This window comes from Mobula birostris, chromosome 1 (genome assembly GCF_030028105.1).
Source record: "Mobula birostris isolate sMobBir1 chromosome 1, sMobBir1.hap1, whole genome shotgun sequence".
Lineage (NCBI taxonomy): Eukaryota > Metazoa > Chordata > Chondrichthyes > Myliobatiformes > Myliobatidae > Mobula > Mobula birostris.
In genome coordinates, this window is record NC_092370.1 from 151,298,631 (window position 1) to 151,318,031 (window position 19,401).

Genomic DNA, 19,401 nt, shown 5'->3' on the forward strand with positions numbered 1-19,401 from the left:
CCAGGCAGCATCTATAGGAAAAGATACAGTTGATGTTTCAGGCCGAGGCCCTTCTCCGAAATGTTGACTGTACCTCCTCCTATAGATGCTGCCTGGCTTGCTGCGTTCACCAGCATTTTTTGTGTGTATTACTTGAATTTCCAGCATCTGCAGATTTCCTCGTGTTTGCGAAATGAAAAAGTAGGTCATTGGGTGAGGTGGTCACTTTACGGGACTGTCATCCAAATGTGAACTGTCAGTAACTACTATCAGACTGGTTGTCAACAATTCACTTTCACATCATCTGCATTTGCACAATTCACTTTTTATTTAACCAGTTCCTGAAAAATCAATTCCAGTTTTAAATCAGTGTGCGATGATTGTAAGTCTTAAAATACAGCTCACCATATTCTTGCCAATGTCCTTATTCCTGATACGAGAGGTATACTTACGTAAATGCAAGCAGGCTTTTTCCACTGAGGTAGGGTGAGATGAGAACTAGAAGTCATGGGTTAAAGGTGAAACATTTAAGGGAAGCATGAGGGGGGACCACTTCAATGGTGGTGAGTGTGTGGAATTGGTGGATGAGTGATCAACTGCAACGTTTAAGAGAAATTTGTATAGGTACATGATGTGAAGTGGATGGAAAGCTATAGGCTGATTGCAGGTTGATGGGACTAGGTGGAATAAAAGTTCAGCATGGACTAGATGAGCCAAAGGATCGATTTCTGAGCTGTACTATTCAATGATTCTATGACTCTGACTTCCTAATGTTTTTCCCCACAACATGTGATATATTTGCAACAGGTAAAGAAGGGGTGAGGAACAGTCAAGACACTGAGCAAGATTCTATTTGTTATTGTGCCTGTATTGACAGCTGATCAACTGCCCTGGCGTTGTGGCAGTCCTCAGGAGAACTGAACAAAAACCACAGTGGCACTGAATAAACTACACTCATTCAATAACTGGTTCATGCCCATGTATGTGAAGTGTAACAAGCTATCGTAACTTACAACAGCGTGACTGTTAAAACACAAATGTTAATGAGCATCACCAGCAATTCACCAATAAACAACTTAGGAATACATAGCGTTTTATTTATTTAGTAACCATGTCATTTATTACAGTCCCACTCCAAAAGTAAAAACAGAAAATATGCTATATTTGGTATATTCTTTATTTGTAATTAACTTTATAAAATATTTGTTTAAACTTGGTAGACCCTATTACTAGGTCACATAGCTCTATTAAGACAAAGAGAATCAAGTGAAAGATCAGATACCTACAATGGAGCTCAGAGAAGATAAAAATCTTCCTTGTTCCAACAATTCTGTTTTCACCATGCTAAAGAGCATCACAATCAAATGCAATTCACTGTAAAGCATTATATGAAACAGGGCAGGCACACACAGATTCCACAACTTCCATTGTATTTTAATCACCAAATGTCCTTTTACATGAACTTCCAGCAATTGCGCATATTTTTGAGCTCTCTCAAGTTCAATATTGCAGTATCCCCTCTGAAAGTTTTCACATTTAATATTCAAGGATAAGATAAAAATCAGCTTCTCTTCAAAAGTTTTTTTTCATCGTACTACCCACACTTTAAGCCTTGACCGACTGAAGGCATTTGCATTGTTTCGGACTACAAGACACAGGGTCAGCCATGACCTTATGAATGAGGCGGCAAACTTGGGGGGTGGGCAGTTGGCAAACTTCTGCGATTACATTTAATTTCCTATCACTTCATACATTCAAGTGTGGATAATAATTTCTGCATCCATAAAACAATGTTATTTACAGACAGAAATTAAGCAAAACCAGAACAGAACCTGTCAGGTACTGTTAATTCCTGGCTGATATCAAATACATTGACTAAAATTATGGAATAAAGCAAACTTTATGGAGATAAATATGTTTCTCAAATCCCTGTGATCAAAACATGTGTATCTGGATCCCTGATACATCCCGAACATAGTTAAGGGCAGTAATTTTGTAAAAAATGTTTAGTGCATGCAAGGCGTATAAATGAATGGCCGTGATCACAGCTCACTAAATGTTTATCCTCCTTCAACTGTTCTTCAAACTGGTACAGTTACACCAATTCAAATATCAGTGCTTGGACTGATCTGACCTCTCCAGGGCTGGAAAATTACTTACACAACAAATATGGCAGTGCTGGGGAAGAATTGGGGTTGGAAGAAATATAACCATCAAGTTGAAGTTTCTAACTTTGCCCTCCAATTAGTTTTCCTTTTTTACTCCAAGGTCTCCATGTAAGACATATGGTCAAAAGGCATTTTAAGAATATCTGGAGGCCTGAAACTACAAGTTATTGGCTTCCTTGCTGGTGTGAGCTGGCTGCACTGTAACCAGATTACAGCCACAGCAGATTAGAAACAGCGCACATCAACTTAATCAGCTCTGAGAAACTAACCACTGACGTGATACAAATAGCAAGGTACAGTGATATTGCTGATCAAGTGTTCAAAGCTGCTCCCAATCAAAGACGATTTGATTTACATCTTGGTTCCTTGTGATCTCTTCGAGAATGCGGTGCTGTAGCCATAGCTGTTGGAGTTTCTTGTATCGCTCAGTGCACAGATGCAGTGGGTTGCCTCTCCTTTTAAGAAAAGCAACAAAATTCAGTATGCAGTTGGAAATATTAAGGTTTCAGGTGAAAGGTGCAACTAGCTCACAGAGATAATGTCTGTGAATACAAAGGGATTGGAAAAACCCAACATGACTGCGGAAAAAGGAAACAAGTTGATGGAAATATAAATATGCAAGCTACCAAAGGATCAGGTTCATAAATTTAAAAAAATCCTTCCCATTCGTCAACCACCCTTGTCTTTATAGGGATAGAACTCTCATACCACATTCAATCACCATATGTGTTTTTGAGTAAACTTGGAAAATTAAATTCCCTGGAAATCAGACCTCCTTTTGGTTAACCCTTTAGTAAACTACCCCATTGTGCTTCTCAGAGCAAAGAATGGGGAGTGAAAGCAGAAATTTACCATAACTTTAAAAATGGGGAAGAGAAAGAACAAATTAGGCAAAAATAAAACTGAAGGCTTCAGGTGGATTAGAAAGGTAAGGGGGCAATAAGATCAGAAAGTGAGTATTCGATATACCATCTATGGACACAACTAATCACAATGGAAAATTTAGGTAGCAAAAGCATAGGTGAGTTGTAAAGATGGTTCCATAAACAATACCTTCAACCAGCAAGACAGGGCTTTTGTCATCTAAGGATGAAGCAAATGTGATCCTTTAAAAGTTGCCAGGAAGGAGGATGGATCCTGTACCTGATATTCTTTTTGGGCTTGTGGGCTTGTTGTCTTGTATGCGTGAGAACTGGGCCTCAACCCACAGTGTCACCTGATTGGGGAGGGGCACTGGGGGCAGTGTGGCGCGGTGTCCAGGCAGGAGCTGGTGCTGGCCCCCTCAAGGCTCGCTCGGTGGGAGAGCTCTATTGTGGTCAACTGTGGACTGATGGCGTGAATTTTGATGTCTTTTTATTGTGTGATTGTGATACCATTTGGGCTTGCTATTTTGTGTGTGCTTGTGCTATGTGTGACTATTGGTACTGTGTTTTGTACCTTGACAAACGCTGTTTCATTTGGCTGTTTTCATGGGTGTTCACGTAGGGTTGAATGACAATTAAACTTGGATTGAAATAGTTTGAATTGAAAAGGCAGCGTTTGTGAAACTGTCTGTCAACAATGGCTTAATTTTAAACATGAAGATTGAAATTTCATCTCGTGCTAGGTGGCTTAAAGTAGCAGATGCAGATTAACAGAAATTTATATCAGAGATACCAAACAACACTTTCTAACTCTCCTTCCTTAGCCCTGTTACTGCTGTTCAAGTTCTCTTCAGAAGGGTTTCTGCCAACTCAGTAATGCCAGTCTTTCCATGTAACTCGCTCCCTGTCCTGGGTTACAGCTCTTGAGGACAGTATGATTACAGTAGTAAACTGGGACTCAGTATGATCCAGTGCAGAAGTAATTTGGAATAATTTACACTGGAATACTGATACAGACACACTGTTCTGAGCACTGTCATAGGAAGGAGGTTACAAAGGGAACAAGTACACAATATGAACAGGAGCAGGTCACTCAGCCCCTTAAACTTGCTCTAATATGATCATGGTTGATCTATGGTGGCTTCAACTCCTCTTCAAAGCTAACTCCACATAATACTTACTCAGGAGATGGAAACAAAATTGAGAAAAGAGATGCAAAGCAGAAAAGTCATCGACCATATACAGATTACAGAACAGAAGGGGATAAATCCTCATGTTGTTCTGTTGTTTAAGAAAGGCTCCAAAGGTAAGACAGAAATTAGGCTGGTGAGCCTGACATCAGTAGTGGATAAGTTATTGACAGGTATTCTAAGGGATCTGATATGTAAGTATTTGGATAGACAAGGACCTATTATGAATAGTCAGCATGGCGTTGTGCATTGTAAGTTATGTCTAACCAATCTTACTAGAATTCTTTGAGGTTGCTAGGAAAGTTGATGAAGGAAAAGCAGTCGATGTTGTCTACATGGACTTTAACAAGGTCTTTGACAATATCCCACATAGGAGAGTAGTCAAGAAAGTTCAGTTGCTTGGCATACAGTATAAGGTAGTACATTGGCTTTGTGGGACTAATCCAAAAAAGAAAGCCAGAGAGTAGTAGTAGACAGTTACCTCTCTGATTGGAGGCCTGTGACCAATGGTGTACCACAGTGATTGACACGGTGTCCATTGTTGTTTGCAATCAATATCAATGATCTGGATGATAATGTGGTAAACTAGATCAGCAAATTTGGATGACACCAAGATTGGGGGCATAGTGGACAGTGAGGAAGACTTTCAAAGCTTGCAGTGGGATCGGGATCAGCTGGAAAAATAGGCTGAAAAATGGCAGATGGAATTTAATGCAGTCAAGTGTGAGGCGTTGCACTTTGGGAGGACAAACTAGGGTAGGATTTAAATGCTAAGTGGTAGGGAACTGAGGAGTATGGTAGGACAAAGGGATCTGGGAATACTAGTCCATAATTCCTTGAAAGTGGCATCACAGGTAGATAGGGTCATAACAAGCTTTTGGTGCACTGGCCTTCATAGATCAAAAAATTGTGATGGGATATTATGTTGAAGTTGTATAAGACATTGGCGAGGCATAATTTGTAGTAATGTGTCCAGTTCTGGTTCCCTACCTATGGGAAAGAATATCAATAAGATTGAACGAGTACAGAGGAAAATGACAAGTATGTTGCTGGTACTGGAGGACCTGAGTCATATGAAAAGGTTGAATTGGTAGGATTCTATTCTCTGGAGTGTAGCAGAATGGGGGGAGATTTGATAGATGTACATTAAATTATGAGGGGTATACTGTAGGTACGGTAAATGCAAACAGGCTTTTTCCAGAGGTTGGGTGAGATGAAAACTAGAGGTCATGGGTTAAGGTGAAAGATGAGGTGTTTAAGAGGAACATAAGGGGAAACATTTTCATTCAGAGGGTGGTGAGAATGTGGAGTGAGATGCTAGCAGAAGCAGTGGATGTGCTGTCGATTTCAACACATGGGAGGGGTATGGAGGTCTATAGTCTGGCTGCAGGTTGATGTGACCAGACAGAATAATAGTTTGGCATGGAACAGATGGGCCAAGGGGCCAAGTTCTGTGCTGTTGTATTCTATGACTCTTCCATGGAGGCTAACCATTTGGTAAACCAACTGCGGCTCGACGCAGCAAAATTACTTGAAAGGATTCTTATTTCCATTGCTTTAACAATTTCCTGTACATTTTCTCACCATGACTCATTGCTCAGAAGAGCTTCTGTAACTGGGTCGTAGGCTTATTCTAACCGAGATTTCTTCTATAAACAGAATGGGATTCCCAATACAATGCAATATAATAAAATTGGATAGTTCACTAGTTAAACTTCAAACAGAATGAAAATCAAAGAACTGCAGTTGCTGAAAATCTGAAATAAAAGCAGAAAATGCTGGCACCCCTCAGCATGTCAGACAGCACCTGTGGACAATGAAAAAGTTAACATTCCAGTAAGATGGCAGATTGCTCAGAAGCAGTGGCCTCGCTGGGTCCGAGCAAAGGTGTGATTGCTCGTCCATTACATCTTTTTACAACTGCAAGACGCTGCTGCTTACCAAGGACATCAGGTACTGCAGGTTTACCCCACTAGCGAGTTGCTGGCTAGCAATGGAGCTGGACTTGTCGCAGCCTGTTTCAGCCACCCGAGGAAGAAGGCATTGTCGGTGCTGGTGTGCAATCTAATGGATGGTGTGGGACACTTTTGTTGCGATCGCAAAAGACCCTGTTGTACATTGCTAATGTAGAATACCGCAAGTCCGATTCACTGGTTCATTGGGAGCTGCATGGCCTTGGTTGTGGCATGAACCAGGCCTCATTCATGCCTCGGGCTCGCCTGTTGCGGCTGCCAAGGAAGGAGTTGCTGGAGCTGGCTGTGTGCCACTCGATTCCCTACTGAGCTGGGAGCTGGCCCCTCTCATCGGTGACAGCCTCCAATATTCACTCAGTGAAAGACAAAGGGTTTGACTGTGGCTGCACCGTGTGATGTGAGCAATTGCTATGGGCTATTCTTACAGAAATGTGGCACCAGGGCAACATCCATGTACCATCAATCTATAGGCCAATGGGCACTCAGGACTTGGACAAGGTACCATTTTTAACACTGAGTTTTTTTGCTATCATTTTCCTATGTGCTATATCTCTAGTGCGTGACTGTGCACCTTGGCTCCACAGGATTGCTGTTTTGTTTGACTCTATTCAAGTGTATGGTTGAACGACAACTAAAGACTTGAAGACTCTTCCTCAGAACCAAGAACTATGAACAGAAAGTTTGGCTGTTACACTGCTCTAATGGAACATTGTGTGCAAATAAGCTGCAACTTTTCATGAATTACAACAGGGCCTTCACTGTCAAATGCTGTTCACAGATTTCATTTCAGCATTCAACACAATCATTCCTCAGCACCCGATTGGAAAGCTGAAACTGCTGGGCCTGAACACCTCCCTCTACAACTGGATCCTAGACTTCCTGACTGGGAGACCTCAGTCAGTCTGGATCGGGAGCAGCATCCCCAACACCATCACACTGAGCACGGGGTCCCCCAGGGCTGTGTGCTCAGTCCACTGCTGTTCACTCTGCTGACCCACGACTGTGCTGCAACACACAGCTCAAACCACATCATCAAGTTCGCCGATGACACGACCGTGGTGGGTCTCATCAGCAAGAATGATGAGTCAGCATACAGAGAGGTGGTGCAGCGGCTAACGGACGGGTGCAGAGCCAACAACCTGCCTCTGAATGTGAACAAAACAAAAGAGATGGTCGTTGACTTCAGGAGAGCACGGAGCGACCACTCTCCGCTGAACGTTGATGGCTCCTCTGTAGTGATCGTTAAGAGCACCGAATTTCTTGGTGTTCACCTGGCAGAGAATCTCACCTGGTCCCTCAACACCAGCTCCATAGCCAAGAAAGCCCAGCAGCGTCTCTACTTTCTGCGAAAGCTGAGAAAAGTCCATCTTCCACCCCCCATCTTCACCACATTCTACAGAGGATGTATTGAGAGCATCCTGAGCAGCTGCATCACTGCCTGGTTCAGGAATTGCACCGTCTCGGATCGCAAGACCCTGCAGCGGACAGTGAGGTCAGATGAGAAGATTATTGGGGTCTCTGTTCCTGCCATTACAGACATTTACACTACACGTTGCATCCACAAAGCAAACAGCATTATGAAGGACCCCACGCACCCCTCATACAAACTCTTTTCCCTCCTGCCATCTGGCAAAAGGTACCGAAGCATTTGGGCTCTCACAACCAGACTGTGCAACAGTTTCTTCCCTCAAGCCATCAGACTCCTCAATACCCAGAGACTACACTGACACCTACATCATCATTATTTTGTAATTTGTTCTCTACTGTGCCTATTGTCTTGTTTATTATTTATTGTACTGCCCTGCACTGTTTGTGCACTTTATGTAGTCCTTTTTAGGTCAGTAGTCTAGTGTAGTTTTTGTGTTGTCTTACATAGTCTAGTGTAGTTTGTGTTGTTTCATGTAGCACCATTGTCCTGGAGGAACGTTGTTTCATTTTTACTGTGTACTGTACCATCAGTTTATGGTCAAAATGACAATAAAAAGCGACTTGACTTGACTTCAGAAATAAATCAATAGCCAAGGACCCCTTGAGACATTCCAAGATTGCAAGAGACATTATATAAACTTTTCTATGTACATCTAATACTTGAGATGAATAAACCATGTCTACCCTTGGTGTATCAAATCTTCACCTATGATAAAACTCTCTCTCTAGTCTCAGTATTCTTACTTTGCTTTCTTACTGAAACCATAACATTCATTGATGAATTTTTACAGTATCTAGTTATTCTGTAAGATTTATGCAATCCTTGATAACTCAGTTTTAAACTGGATGCTATTCAGGCCTGCTTGGAAAGACACTGTGGCCATACAGTAACTATTCTATCATAGCACAGGAAGAAATTTCTTTGAAATAATCATACCTGAGAAACTGATCCGTCTCTCCATAATCATCCAGGTATGGAGCAGGTATGAAACATCCTCTGTTTTTTCCTGCCAGCAGCAGGACATCACACTCCCGTATCCTGGTGGTAAATTGGTTTATTATTTACATGTACTGACGTACAGTGAAAAGTTTGGTTTTGCATACAGATCTTTTCTCATGAGCACATTGAGGCAGTACAAAGGGAAACAATGGAAGGAATGCCAACAGTGGAACAGCAACAAATTTTCTGATGATTTACTACGGTACCATGTTTGCCAAGGTGAATTTTCCAACTAGCTTCAAATATCGCAGTGGATAAAATAAATTTGCATTTACCATTTCTTTGTAGTAGAGTTTAAACTTTAAATCTGCTATCTCAAGGCTTAAAAGAATAGATTTTTTTTACTGAACTATCATATTAGGGAAGAGTTGCTAAAGTCTAGGTTTTTGTTTATTGTTCGAATGGTTCCTAGGATCCTTGGAAGTGCTACAACTCCAAGGTGTTGGAGTCTGCCTTCTTCTGGTGCCACCTGAGTACTGAACCCAACAATCCACAAGCGAGTCAGTATGTGGGCTGGACTGCAAGTGTAACCAGGCTACTGGGAATTCAGTTCTGTAAACACGTTAGGTCTGGGTCACTAGATTCCAATCAGAAATGGGAACCCCAAGATGATTGTTCAGTGTAACATACAAGATGCTGAAGGAAGTCAGTGGGTTAGGCAGCATCAATGACAGGAAATGGATAATTGATGTAAAGGTGAAGGAAAAACTTGTAAGCAACAGGTGGATCCATGTGAGAGGGGTGTGTGATAAGGGATGGGAAACTGGCAAGAACACCAGAAGCTGGGATGTGATAGGTGGAAGTGACAAAGAGCTGAAGGTGATGGAATGTCATAGGAGGATATTAATAAGGTTGAAAGAGTGCAGAGGTTTACAAGGATGTTGCCGGGACTTGAGAAACTCAGTTACAGAGAAAGGTTGAATAGGTTAGGACTTTATTCCCTGGAGCGTAGAAGAATGAGGGGAGATTTGATAGAGGTATATAAAATTATGATGGGTATAGATAGAGTGAATGCAAGCAGGCTTTTTCCACTGAGGCAAGGGGAGAAAAAAACCAGAGGACATGGGTTAAGGGTGAGGGGGGAAAAGTTTAAAGGGAACATTGGGGGGGGGGCTTCTTCACACAGAGAGTGGTGGGGGTATGGAATGAGCTGCCAGACGAGGTGGTAAATGCGGGTTCTTTTTTAACATTTAAGAATAAATTGGACAGATACATGGATGGGAGGTGTATGGAGGGATATGGTCCGTGTGCAGGTCAGTGGGACTAGGTAGAAAATGGTTTGGCACAGCCAAGAAGGGCCAAAGGGCCTGTTTCTGTGCTGTAGTTTCTATGGTTCTATGAATGGAATAAAGAGAGCGAGGTGGGGAAGGCAGCGAGGAACCAGTGCGAGGAGTATGTGAGTAACGGGCAGATGAAGAAGGTTAGAGAGGGGAAGGAGATCTGGATCAGGAAGAGAAAGAAGGGGACAGAGCTGGAGCAGTTAACCAGAGATCAGAGAATTCAAAGCTCATGCCACCAGGTTATAGACTCCCCAGGCTGAATACAAGGTGCTGTTCCTCTAGTTTGCATTTAGCCTGATCTTGGCAGTAGAGGCGGCTGAGGACAGATGCATCAGTATAGTAATGAGAAGTTATCTCCAGATTCCAGTATGGGGAGGAACTGCTGCAGAAGCTGCAAGCCCTTGTCTTTGTTGTGACTGTCAGATATAGCTGTAACATTGGAATCACTGCCCAGAGCAGTGAACCTGTGGAGTTCATCACCTATCAAGCTTATTGGTTATCATTAACTCACCCAACTGGATGGAATGGATGATTATCATCAGTGCTGAATACAGCATCTGAAGAATGAATTTATCAGATATCAGTAAACATGGATTTAAACCCCAAAAAAGGTGAAGAAATTGAAATGTGTTGAAGAAACAGTGAAGTATGTCTCTTTCAAAGGGGAATTGAATAAATACTTACAAAAAGAAAGCTCTTTCAGACATACTCTTTCCTCATGACATGATTCCATGATACCTTTATGTTTAATTAATCAATCAATCATGGTGCTATGTACCTGTGATACTGCTACAAATTTTTCACTGCAGACATGTAATTGTGTATCTGACAAAAAAAAAGCTTGACTTTGGCTTTGGTCACAAATTAGTTCGCACAACAAGATACCTGAGGAACATTCCCAATCCAGACCCGTAGTTGATAGTGTGAGCTACACAGGCGCCAAACTCTTCTCCATTCACTTCTTCCCTGCAACACTGACTCTGTGAACACAGCATAGCTCCACAAAACATGCAAAGGGCAAGGTTCTTGGGTTCATCATCTGACGATCTGGGGCAACTGAAGAAAAAGCTGAAATTAGCTTGAGGTTCTGGCACTTAATTTTAAATACAGTGGCATGCAAAAGTTTGGGCACCCCTGGTCAAAATTTCTGTTACTGTGAATAACTAAGCAAGTAAAAGATGACCAGATTTCCAAAAGGCATAAAGTTAAAGATGACACATTTCTTTAATACTTGAAGAAGACTTCTTTATTTCCATCTGTTACAGTTTCAAAATAACAAAAAAGGAAAAGGGCCTGAAGCAAAAGTTTGGGCACCTTGCATGGCAGTACTTAGTAACACCCCCTTTGGCAAGATTCACAGCTTGTAAACGCTTTCTGTAGCCCGGTAAGAGTCTTTCAATTCTTGTTTGGGAGATTTTCACCCATTCTTCCTTGTAAAAGGCTTCCAGTTCTGTGAGATTCTTGGGCCATCATGCATGCACTGCTCTTTTGAGGTCTATCCACAGATTTTCGATGATGTTTAGGTCGGGAGACTGTGAGGGCCATGGCAAAACCTTCAGCTTGCACCTCTTGAGGTGTGGATTTTGAGGTGTGTTTAGGATCATTATCCTGTTGTAGAAGCCATCCTCTTTTCATCTTCAGCTTTTTTACAGATAATGTGATGTTTGCTTCCAGAATTTGCTGGTATTTAATTGAATTCATTCTTCCCTCTACCAGTAAATGTTCCCCATGCCACTGATTGCAACACAAGCCCAAAGCATGATCAATCCACATCCATGCTTAACAACACACATCAAAGTTGCTGGTGAACGCAGCAGGCCAGGCAGCATCTGTAGGAAGAGGTGCAGTCGACGTTTCAGGCCGAGACCCTTCGTCAGGACTAACTGAAGGAAGACTGAGTAAGGGATTTGAAAGTTGGAGGGGGAGGGGGAGATCCAAAATGATAGGAGAAGACAGGAGGGGGAGGGATAGAGCCAAGAGCTGGACAGGTGATAGGCAAAAGGGGATACGAGAGGATCACGGGACAGGAGGTCCGGGAAGAAAGACAGGGGGGGGGGGGAACCCAGAGGATGGGCAAGAGGTATATTCAGAGGGACAGAGGGAGAAAAAGGAGAGTGAGAGAAAGAATGTGTGCATAAAAATAGTAAGATGGGATACGAGGGGGAGATGGGGCCTTAGCGGAAGTTAGAGAAGTCGATGTTCATGCCATCAGGTTGGAGGCTACCCAGACGGAATATAAGGTGTTGTTCTTCCAACCTGAGTGTGGCTTCATCTTTACAGTAGAGGAGGCCGTGGATGGACATGTCAGAATGGGAATGGGATGTGGAATTAAAATGTGTGGCCACTGGGAGATCCTGCTTAATCTGGAGGACAGAGCGTAAATGTTCAGCAAAGCGGTCTCCCAGTCTGCGTCGGGTCTCGCCAATATATAAAAGGCCACATCGGGAGCACCGGACGCAGTATATCACCCCAGTCGACTCACAGGTGAAGTGTTGCCTCACCTGGAAGGACTGTTTGGGGCCCTGAATGGTGGTAAGGGAGGAAGTGTAAGGGCATGTGTAGCACTCGTTCCGCTTACACGCTTAACAGTTGGACAGAGGTGTTCTTTTCATGAAATTCCGCACCCTTTTTTCCTCCAAACATACCTTTGTGCACTGCGGCCAAAAAGTTCTATTTTAACTTCATCAGTCCACAGGACTTGTTTCCAAAATGCATCAGGCTTTAGATGCTCCTTTGCAAACTTCTGACGCTGAATTTTGTGGTGAAGACGCAGGAAAGGTTTTCTTCTGATGAGTCTTCCATGAAGGTCATATTTGTGCAGGCGTCGCTGCACTGTAGAGCAGTGCACCACCACTCCAGAGTCTGCTAAACCTTCCTGAAGGTCTTTTGCAGTCAAACGGGGGTTTTGATTTGCCTTTCTAGCAATCCTACAAGCAGTTCTCCTGGAAAGTTTTCTTGGTCTTCCAGACCTCAACTTGACCTCCACCGTTCTTGTTAACTGCCATTTCTTAATTACATCACGAACTGGGGAAATGGCTACTAGAAAACACTTTGCTATAGCCTTCTCCTGCTTTGTGGGCATCATTTATTTTAATTTTCAGAGTGCTAGGCAGCTGCTTAGAGGAGCCAATGGCTGCTGATTGTTGGGACAAGGTTTGAGGAGTCAAAATATTTATAAAGCTTTGAAATTTGCATCACCTGGCCTTTCCTAACGATATCTGTGAACAAGCCATAGCCCTAACAAGCTAATTAAGGTCTGAGACCTTGGTAAAAGTTATCTGAGAGCTCAAATCTCTTGGGGTGCCCAAAGTTCTGCATGGTGCGCCTTTCCTTTTTCCCCCACTCTAAAATTGTACAAAACAAAAATAATACACTAATCTTGCTTAAAATGTTGAAAAGAATGTTTCATCTTTAACTTTATGACTTTTGGAGATCAGTTCATCTTCTACTCACTTAACTATTCAAAGTAACAGAAATTTTGACCGGGGTGCCCAAACTTTTGCATACCACTGTATACACTGTTTAGCATACAGTACTGTACAAAAATCTATTTGTCAATGCAGAGTGGAAAGTGAGTTTGTAAATCTGGCAGAAGCAAAGGATGCTGTGAATAGAATCAGAATCAGGTTATTATCACCAGAATGTGTCATGAAATTTGTCAACTTAGCAACAGCAGTTCAATGCAATACATAACATAGAAGAAAAAAAACAAAACATAATAATAAGTAAATCAATTTCAGTATACATATAGTGAATAGATTAACAATCATGCAAGAAACAGAATATATATTAAAAAAGTGAGGTACTGTCAAAAGGGTTCAAAGTCCATTTAGGAATTGGATGGCAGAGGGGAAGAAGCTGTTCCTGAATCGCTGAGTGTGTGCCTTCAGGCTTCTGTACCTCCTACCTGATGGTAACAGTGAGAAAAAGGCACGCACTGGGTGCTGGAGGACCTTAATAATGGACGCTGCCTTTCTGAGACTCCGCTCCTTGAAGATGTCCTGGGTACTTTATAGGCTAGTGCCCAAGATGGAGCCAAATAAATTTACAACCCTGTGCAGTTTCTTTCAGTCCTGTGCAGTAGTGCCCCCCATACCAGACAGTGATGCAGCCAGTCAGAATGCTCTTCATGGTACATTGGAGTGCATTTGTTGACATACCCAATCTCTTTAAACTCCTAATGTAGTCACTATCTTTCCTTCTTTAAAACTGCATCTTAGAGATCTTGACACCCAGGAACTTGAAACTACTCACTCTCTCTACTTCTGATCCCTCTATGAGGATTGGTATGTGTTACTTCGTCTTACCCTTCCTGAAGTCCACAATCAGCTCTTTCGTCTTACTGACATTGCATGCCACTGTGAGTTGTTGCTGTGACACCACTTCACTAGTTGGCATATCTCACTCCTGTACGCCCTCTCGTCACCATCTGAGATTCTACCAACAATGGTTGTATCATCAACAAATTATGGATAGTATTTGAGCTATGCCTAGCCACACAGACATGGGTATATAAAGAGAAGAGCAGTGTGCTAAGCACACACCCCTGAGGTACACCAGTGTTGATTAATCAGCGAGGAGATATTATCACTAATTCACACAGATTGTGGTCTTACATTATGAAATCGACGATCCAATTGCAGAGGGAGGTACAGAGGCCTAGGTTCTGCAACTTCTCAATCAGGATTGTGGCAAGGATGGTATTAAATGCTGAGCTATAGTCGATGAACAGCATCCTGACATAGGTGCTTGTGTTGTCCACATGATCTAAAGCCGCGTGAAGAGCCTTTAAGATTGCATCTGCCATTGACCTATTTGCGAAGGTGAAGTGCTGCGAGATGGTGTGGGACAGGTGGCAAAGGTGGATGCCAGGGGTGGGGGTGGTGTGAGTGCAGACATACGCAGTGAAACACCAGGCAAGGTCATTTGATTCCAAACAACTGGTTTATTGAGCATGTCAGACTTTCTCTCTGGTGTTTCCCACTCCCTCACTTCTCCCTTCCCCTTTTCCCAAACATTATTCCCCTTTCTTTGCCCCCTTTCTATTCTCAGTCTACAAAAGAGAATCAGGTTTATCATCACTCACATATGAAATTAAACTTGTTTATTTGAGACAGCAATACAGAAAATTACTACAGTACTGTAATTGGCAAGAACAAGGGAAAAGTGCCTTTTAATGTAGTGAGCAGTTTTGATTTGGAATGTCTAAAAACATGGAAGCATTTTGAACAGTAATAAACTGATGAATAGTTGAAATTAAACCATAAGCAGATTTTAAGGGAAATGAGCAGAGCATTACCATAACTAGCAAATGTTCATCTGAAGGGAGATTGGCCAGTTGGTCTCTTTTGGTACTGTGTTATTATCAGATTCCTTTACAGGAGCATATCAGAGCACTTGTCTTATCACTCATGCAGGTGTTCAAGAACAGGGGGGGCAATGAATGGCTTCAGTACCCAATCTGCGGACACCGAACCAAGGTAGCAAGACAAACACTAAGGATCCTGCAGATGTTGGAAATCCAGAACACACCCAAATACTGGAGGAACTCAGCAAGTCAGACAGCATCTGCGGATGGGGATAAACAGTCGATATTTCGGGCCAAGACCCATGAGCAGGGCTGACAAGTTGGGGGAAGAAGCTGGGGGAGGGGAAGGATTACAAGCTGGCAGGTGACGGGTGAGAAAGGTGTGGGGAAAGGTGACTGGGTGGGGGAGTGAAGTCAAACTAAGAAGCTGAGAGGTGATAGATGGAAAGGTAAAGGGCTGGAGGAAGAGGAATATGTTAGTAGAGCACAGCACACTATGGAAGAAAAGGAAGGAGGGGAACCTGAGGTAAGTGATGGCCAGATGAGAGAGAGAGTGAGAGGGGAAACAATATGGGGAATGGAAAAAGAAAGAAAGGGAGGGGGAAAATTACTGGAAATTAAAGAAATCCATTTCCACGCTGTCAGGTTGCTGGTTCCCTCCCACAGTCCAAAGACATCCCAGTTGGGAGGTTAATTGGTCAGAGTAAATTGTCCTGTGATGTGGCTAGGGCTAAATCAGGAGCTGCTGGGCAGCATGGCTCAAGGAGCTGGAAGGGCCTGTTCCATGCACATAAACATGAAGGGGTTCTTTGTAGAGGCCATGAACTGACGTGTCCAAATAGGAATGGGAAGTTGGATTGGAATGGCTGATTACCAGAAGACATAGGAGCAGAATTAGGTCACTCGGCCCATTAAATCTGCTCTGCCATTCCATACTGGCTGATTTATGATCCCTCTCAATCACATTCTCTTGCCTTCGCCCCGTAACCTCTGATGCCCTGACTAATCAAGAACCTAAACAGCTCTGCTTTAAAAATACTCAATGACCTGGCCTCCATAGCTGTCTGTGGCAATGAATTCCACAGATTCACAACCCTCTGGTTAAAGAAATTCCTCCTCATTTCTGTTCTAAATGGACATCTATTACGAGGCTGTGCCCTCTGGTCCTAGGTTCACCCACTAAAGGAAACATCCTCTTCACCTTCACTCTACCTAGGCCTTTCAGTATTCGATAGGTTTTCACACTGAGTGGATGTGCTGGACAGAGTGAAGGTGCTTAATGATGCAACCTTCCAATCTATGTTAGGTCTCACTGATGTTGAAAAGGCTGCATTGGATACAGTAGATGATCCCAACAGACTTGCAGGTGAAGTGTTGTCTCACTTGGAAGGACTGTTTGGGGCCCTGAATGGTGGTGAGGGAGGAAATGTAGGGACAGATGTAGCATTGTCCCATTTGCAGGGTTAAGTGCCAGAAGAGAGTTCAATGGGGAGGGAGGAGTGGACAAGGGAGTTACATTGAGTATGATCCCTGTGAAAAGTGGAGATTGGGCGGGGGGTGGAGTGGTAGAGGAGGGAAAGATGTGCTCAGTGGCAGGATCGCATTGTAGATGGTGAACTTACGGAGACTGATGTGCTGGTTACAGAGGTTTGTGGGTGGAAGGCAAGGACAAGGTGGGCATCTGATATGTTCAGAATGGAAAGCCCCATTCTGAGAACAGATGCAGCAGAGCTGGCAGAATGAGAAAAGGGAATAGCATTTTTACAATTGACAGGATGGGAAGAGGTACAGTCAAGATAGCTGTGGGAGTTTGTAAGTTTATAAAAGACATCAGTGGATAGCTTTTCTTCAGATATGGAGACCAGGGAGATTAAGAAAGGGAAGAAGGTGTCAGAGATGGACCAAGGGTAGGGTGGAAGTTGGAGGCAAAGTTGATGAAATTGATGAGCTCAGCATATATAACCATATAACAATTACAGCACGGAAAAAGGCCATCTTGGCCCTTCTTGTCCGTGCCAAACTCTTACTCTCACCTAGTCCCACTGACCTGCACTCAGCCCATAACCCACTATTCCTTTCCTGTCCATGTATCTATCCAATTTAACTTTAAATGACAACATTGAACCTGCCTCAACCACTTCTGCTGGAAGCTCGTTCCACACAGCCACCACTCTCTGAGTAAAGAAGTTCTCCCATATGTTACCACTAAACTTTTGTCCTTTAACTTTCAACTCGTGTCCTCTTGTTTGCATCTTCCCCACTCTCAATGGAAAAAGCCTATCCACGTCGACTCTATCAATCTTCATCATAATTTTAAATACCTCTATCAAGTCCTCCCTCAACCTTCTACGCTCCAAAGACTAAAGACCCAACTTGTTCAACCTTTCTCTGTAACTTAGGAGATGAAACCCAGGCAACATTTTAGTAAACCTCCTCTGTACTCTCTCAATTTTATTGACATCTTTCCTATAATTCGATGACCAGAACTGTACACAATAGTCCAAATTTGGCCTTACCAATGCCCTATACAATTTCAACATTACATCCCAATTCCTATACTCAATGCTCTGATTAATAAAGGCCAGCATACCAAAATTTTTCTTCACCACTCTATCCACATGAGATTCCACCTTCAGGGAACTATGCACCATTATTCCTAGACCCCTCTGTTCTACAGCATTCTTCAATGCCCTACCATTTACCGTGTATGTCCTATTTTGATTAGTCCTACCAAAATGTAGCACCTCACATTTTTCAGCATTAAACTCCATCTGCCATCTTTCAGTCCACTCTTCTAACCAGCCTAAATCTCCCTGCAAGCTTTGAAAACCTACCTCATTATCCACAACGCCACCTATCTTAGTATCATCTGCATACTTACTAATCCAATTTACCACCCCATCATCCAGATCATTAATATATGTGACAAACAACACTGGACCCAGTACAGATCCCTGAGGCACACCGGGTGCATGAAGCAGTCATCAGATCTACTTGCATCATACTTATGACTGTGAGGCTAAGTACAGCTTCTGTGCCATATCTAAGTTTGCTGATGACACTACTGTCGCTGGTTGAATCAAACGTGACAAAACAGCATATAGGAAGGAGATTGAAATCCTGGTTGAGTGGTACCACAACAACAACCTCTCACTCAATGTCAGCAAGACCAAGGATCTGATTATTGACTTCAAGAAGAGGTAACCTGGAGGTCCATGAGCCAGTCCTCATCTTGGAATCAGAAGTGGAGAAGGTTAGCAACTTTAAATTCCTTTATCATTTCAGACAATCTTTCCTCAGTCAGCATGTTAAGTGCCATTACAAAGAAATCATGGCAGCGTCTCTACTTTCTGAGAAGTTTGTGAAGATTTAGCATGTCATCTAAAGTGCTGACAAACTTCTATAGATGTATAGTGGAGAGTATATTGCATCTGGTTGCATCACGGCCTGGTATGGAAACACCAATGCCCTTGAAGGAAAATGCCACAAAGTAGTGAATACAGCCTAGCACTTTTGCAGAAAAGTAGCATCCATCATCAAAGACCCCCACCATCCAGGCCATGTTCTCTTCTCACTGCTGCCTTCAGGAAAAAGACACAGGTGCCTCAGGACCTACACCATCAGGTTCAGGAACAGGTACTACCCCTCAACCATCAGGCTCTTGAACCAAAGAGGATAACTTCACTTATCCCATCACTGAACTGTTACCACAACCTATGGACTCACTTTCAAGGTCTCTTCATCTCACGTTTTTGATATTTATTGCTTATTATTATTTCTTTTTTTTCTTTCTTTTTGTATTTGCAGTTTGTTGTCTTTTGCATATTGGTTGTTTGCCCATCCTGTTGTGTGCGGTCTTTCATCGATTCTATTGCGTTTCTTATATTTACTGTGAATGACCACAAGAAAATGAATCTCAGGGTTGTACATGGTGACATACGTGTACTTTGGTAATAAATTCAATTTAAACTTCGAAATGGGGAGAGCCAAAAGAAAACCCATTGAGGGTGAGAACCAGTTCCACCAGACAGAGGAGGAAGGTGGTGGAGTGGAACTGGTTAGGTTGGTTGTCTGGAAAGAAACGGTGAGGCTTAAAGCCTACCTAATGGGGGACAGATGGTTATAGGGACTGGACATCCAAGGTGGCAAGATCTTGTCTAATGCTATTGGTGGAGCCAGTTTTTGCACTTGATGCTTCTGGACATAGATCTC

The 19,401-nt window shown here is 42.8% G+C and overlaps 1 protein-coding gene across 3 annotated transcripts in view; it reads right to left on the reverse strand.

Annotated features, from left to right (window-relative positions):
- Positions 1 to 1,073: 1,073 nt before the first annotated feature.
- The window catches only part of ubr1 (ubiquitin protein ligase E3 component n-recognin 1), a 288,023-nt gene continuing 269,695 nt past the window's right edge, over positions 1,074 to 19,401 (reverse strand). The window contains exons 45-47 of one of the 3 annotated variants that reach the window (XM_072264036.1): positions 10,767 to 10,937; positions 8,539 to 8,640; positions 1,074 to 2,602 (exon numbers count right to left, since the gene is read on the reverse strand). In XM_072264036.1, coding sequence (XP_072120137.1) covers positions 2,467 to 2,602; positions 8,539 to 8,640; positions 10,767 to 10,937 — 409 coding nt within the window. In that variant the 3' untranslated portion in view covers positions 1,074 to 2,466. Of the gene's footprint in view, positions 2,603 to 2,623; positions 7,649 to 8,538; positions 8,641 to 10,766; positions 10,938 to 18,915; positions 19,079 to 19,401 lie in introns of those variants that run through there. The other 2 variants (XM_072264044.1, XM_072264054.1) reach the window with 2 other exon arrangements.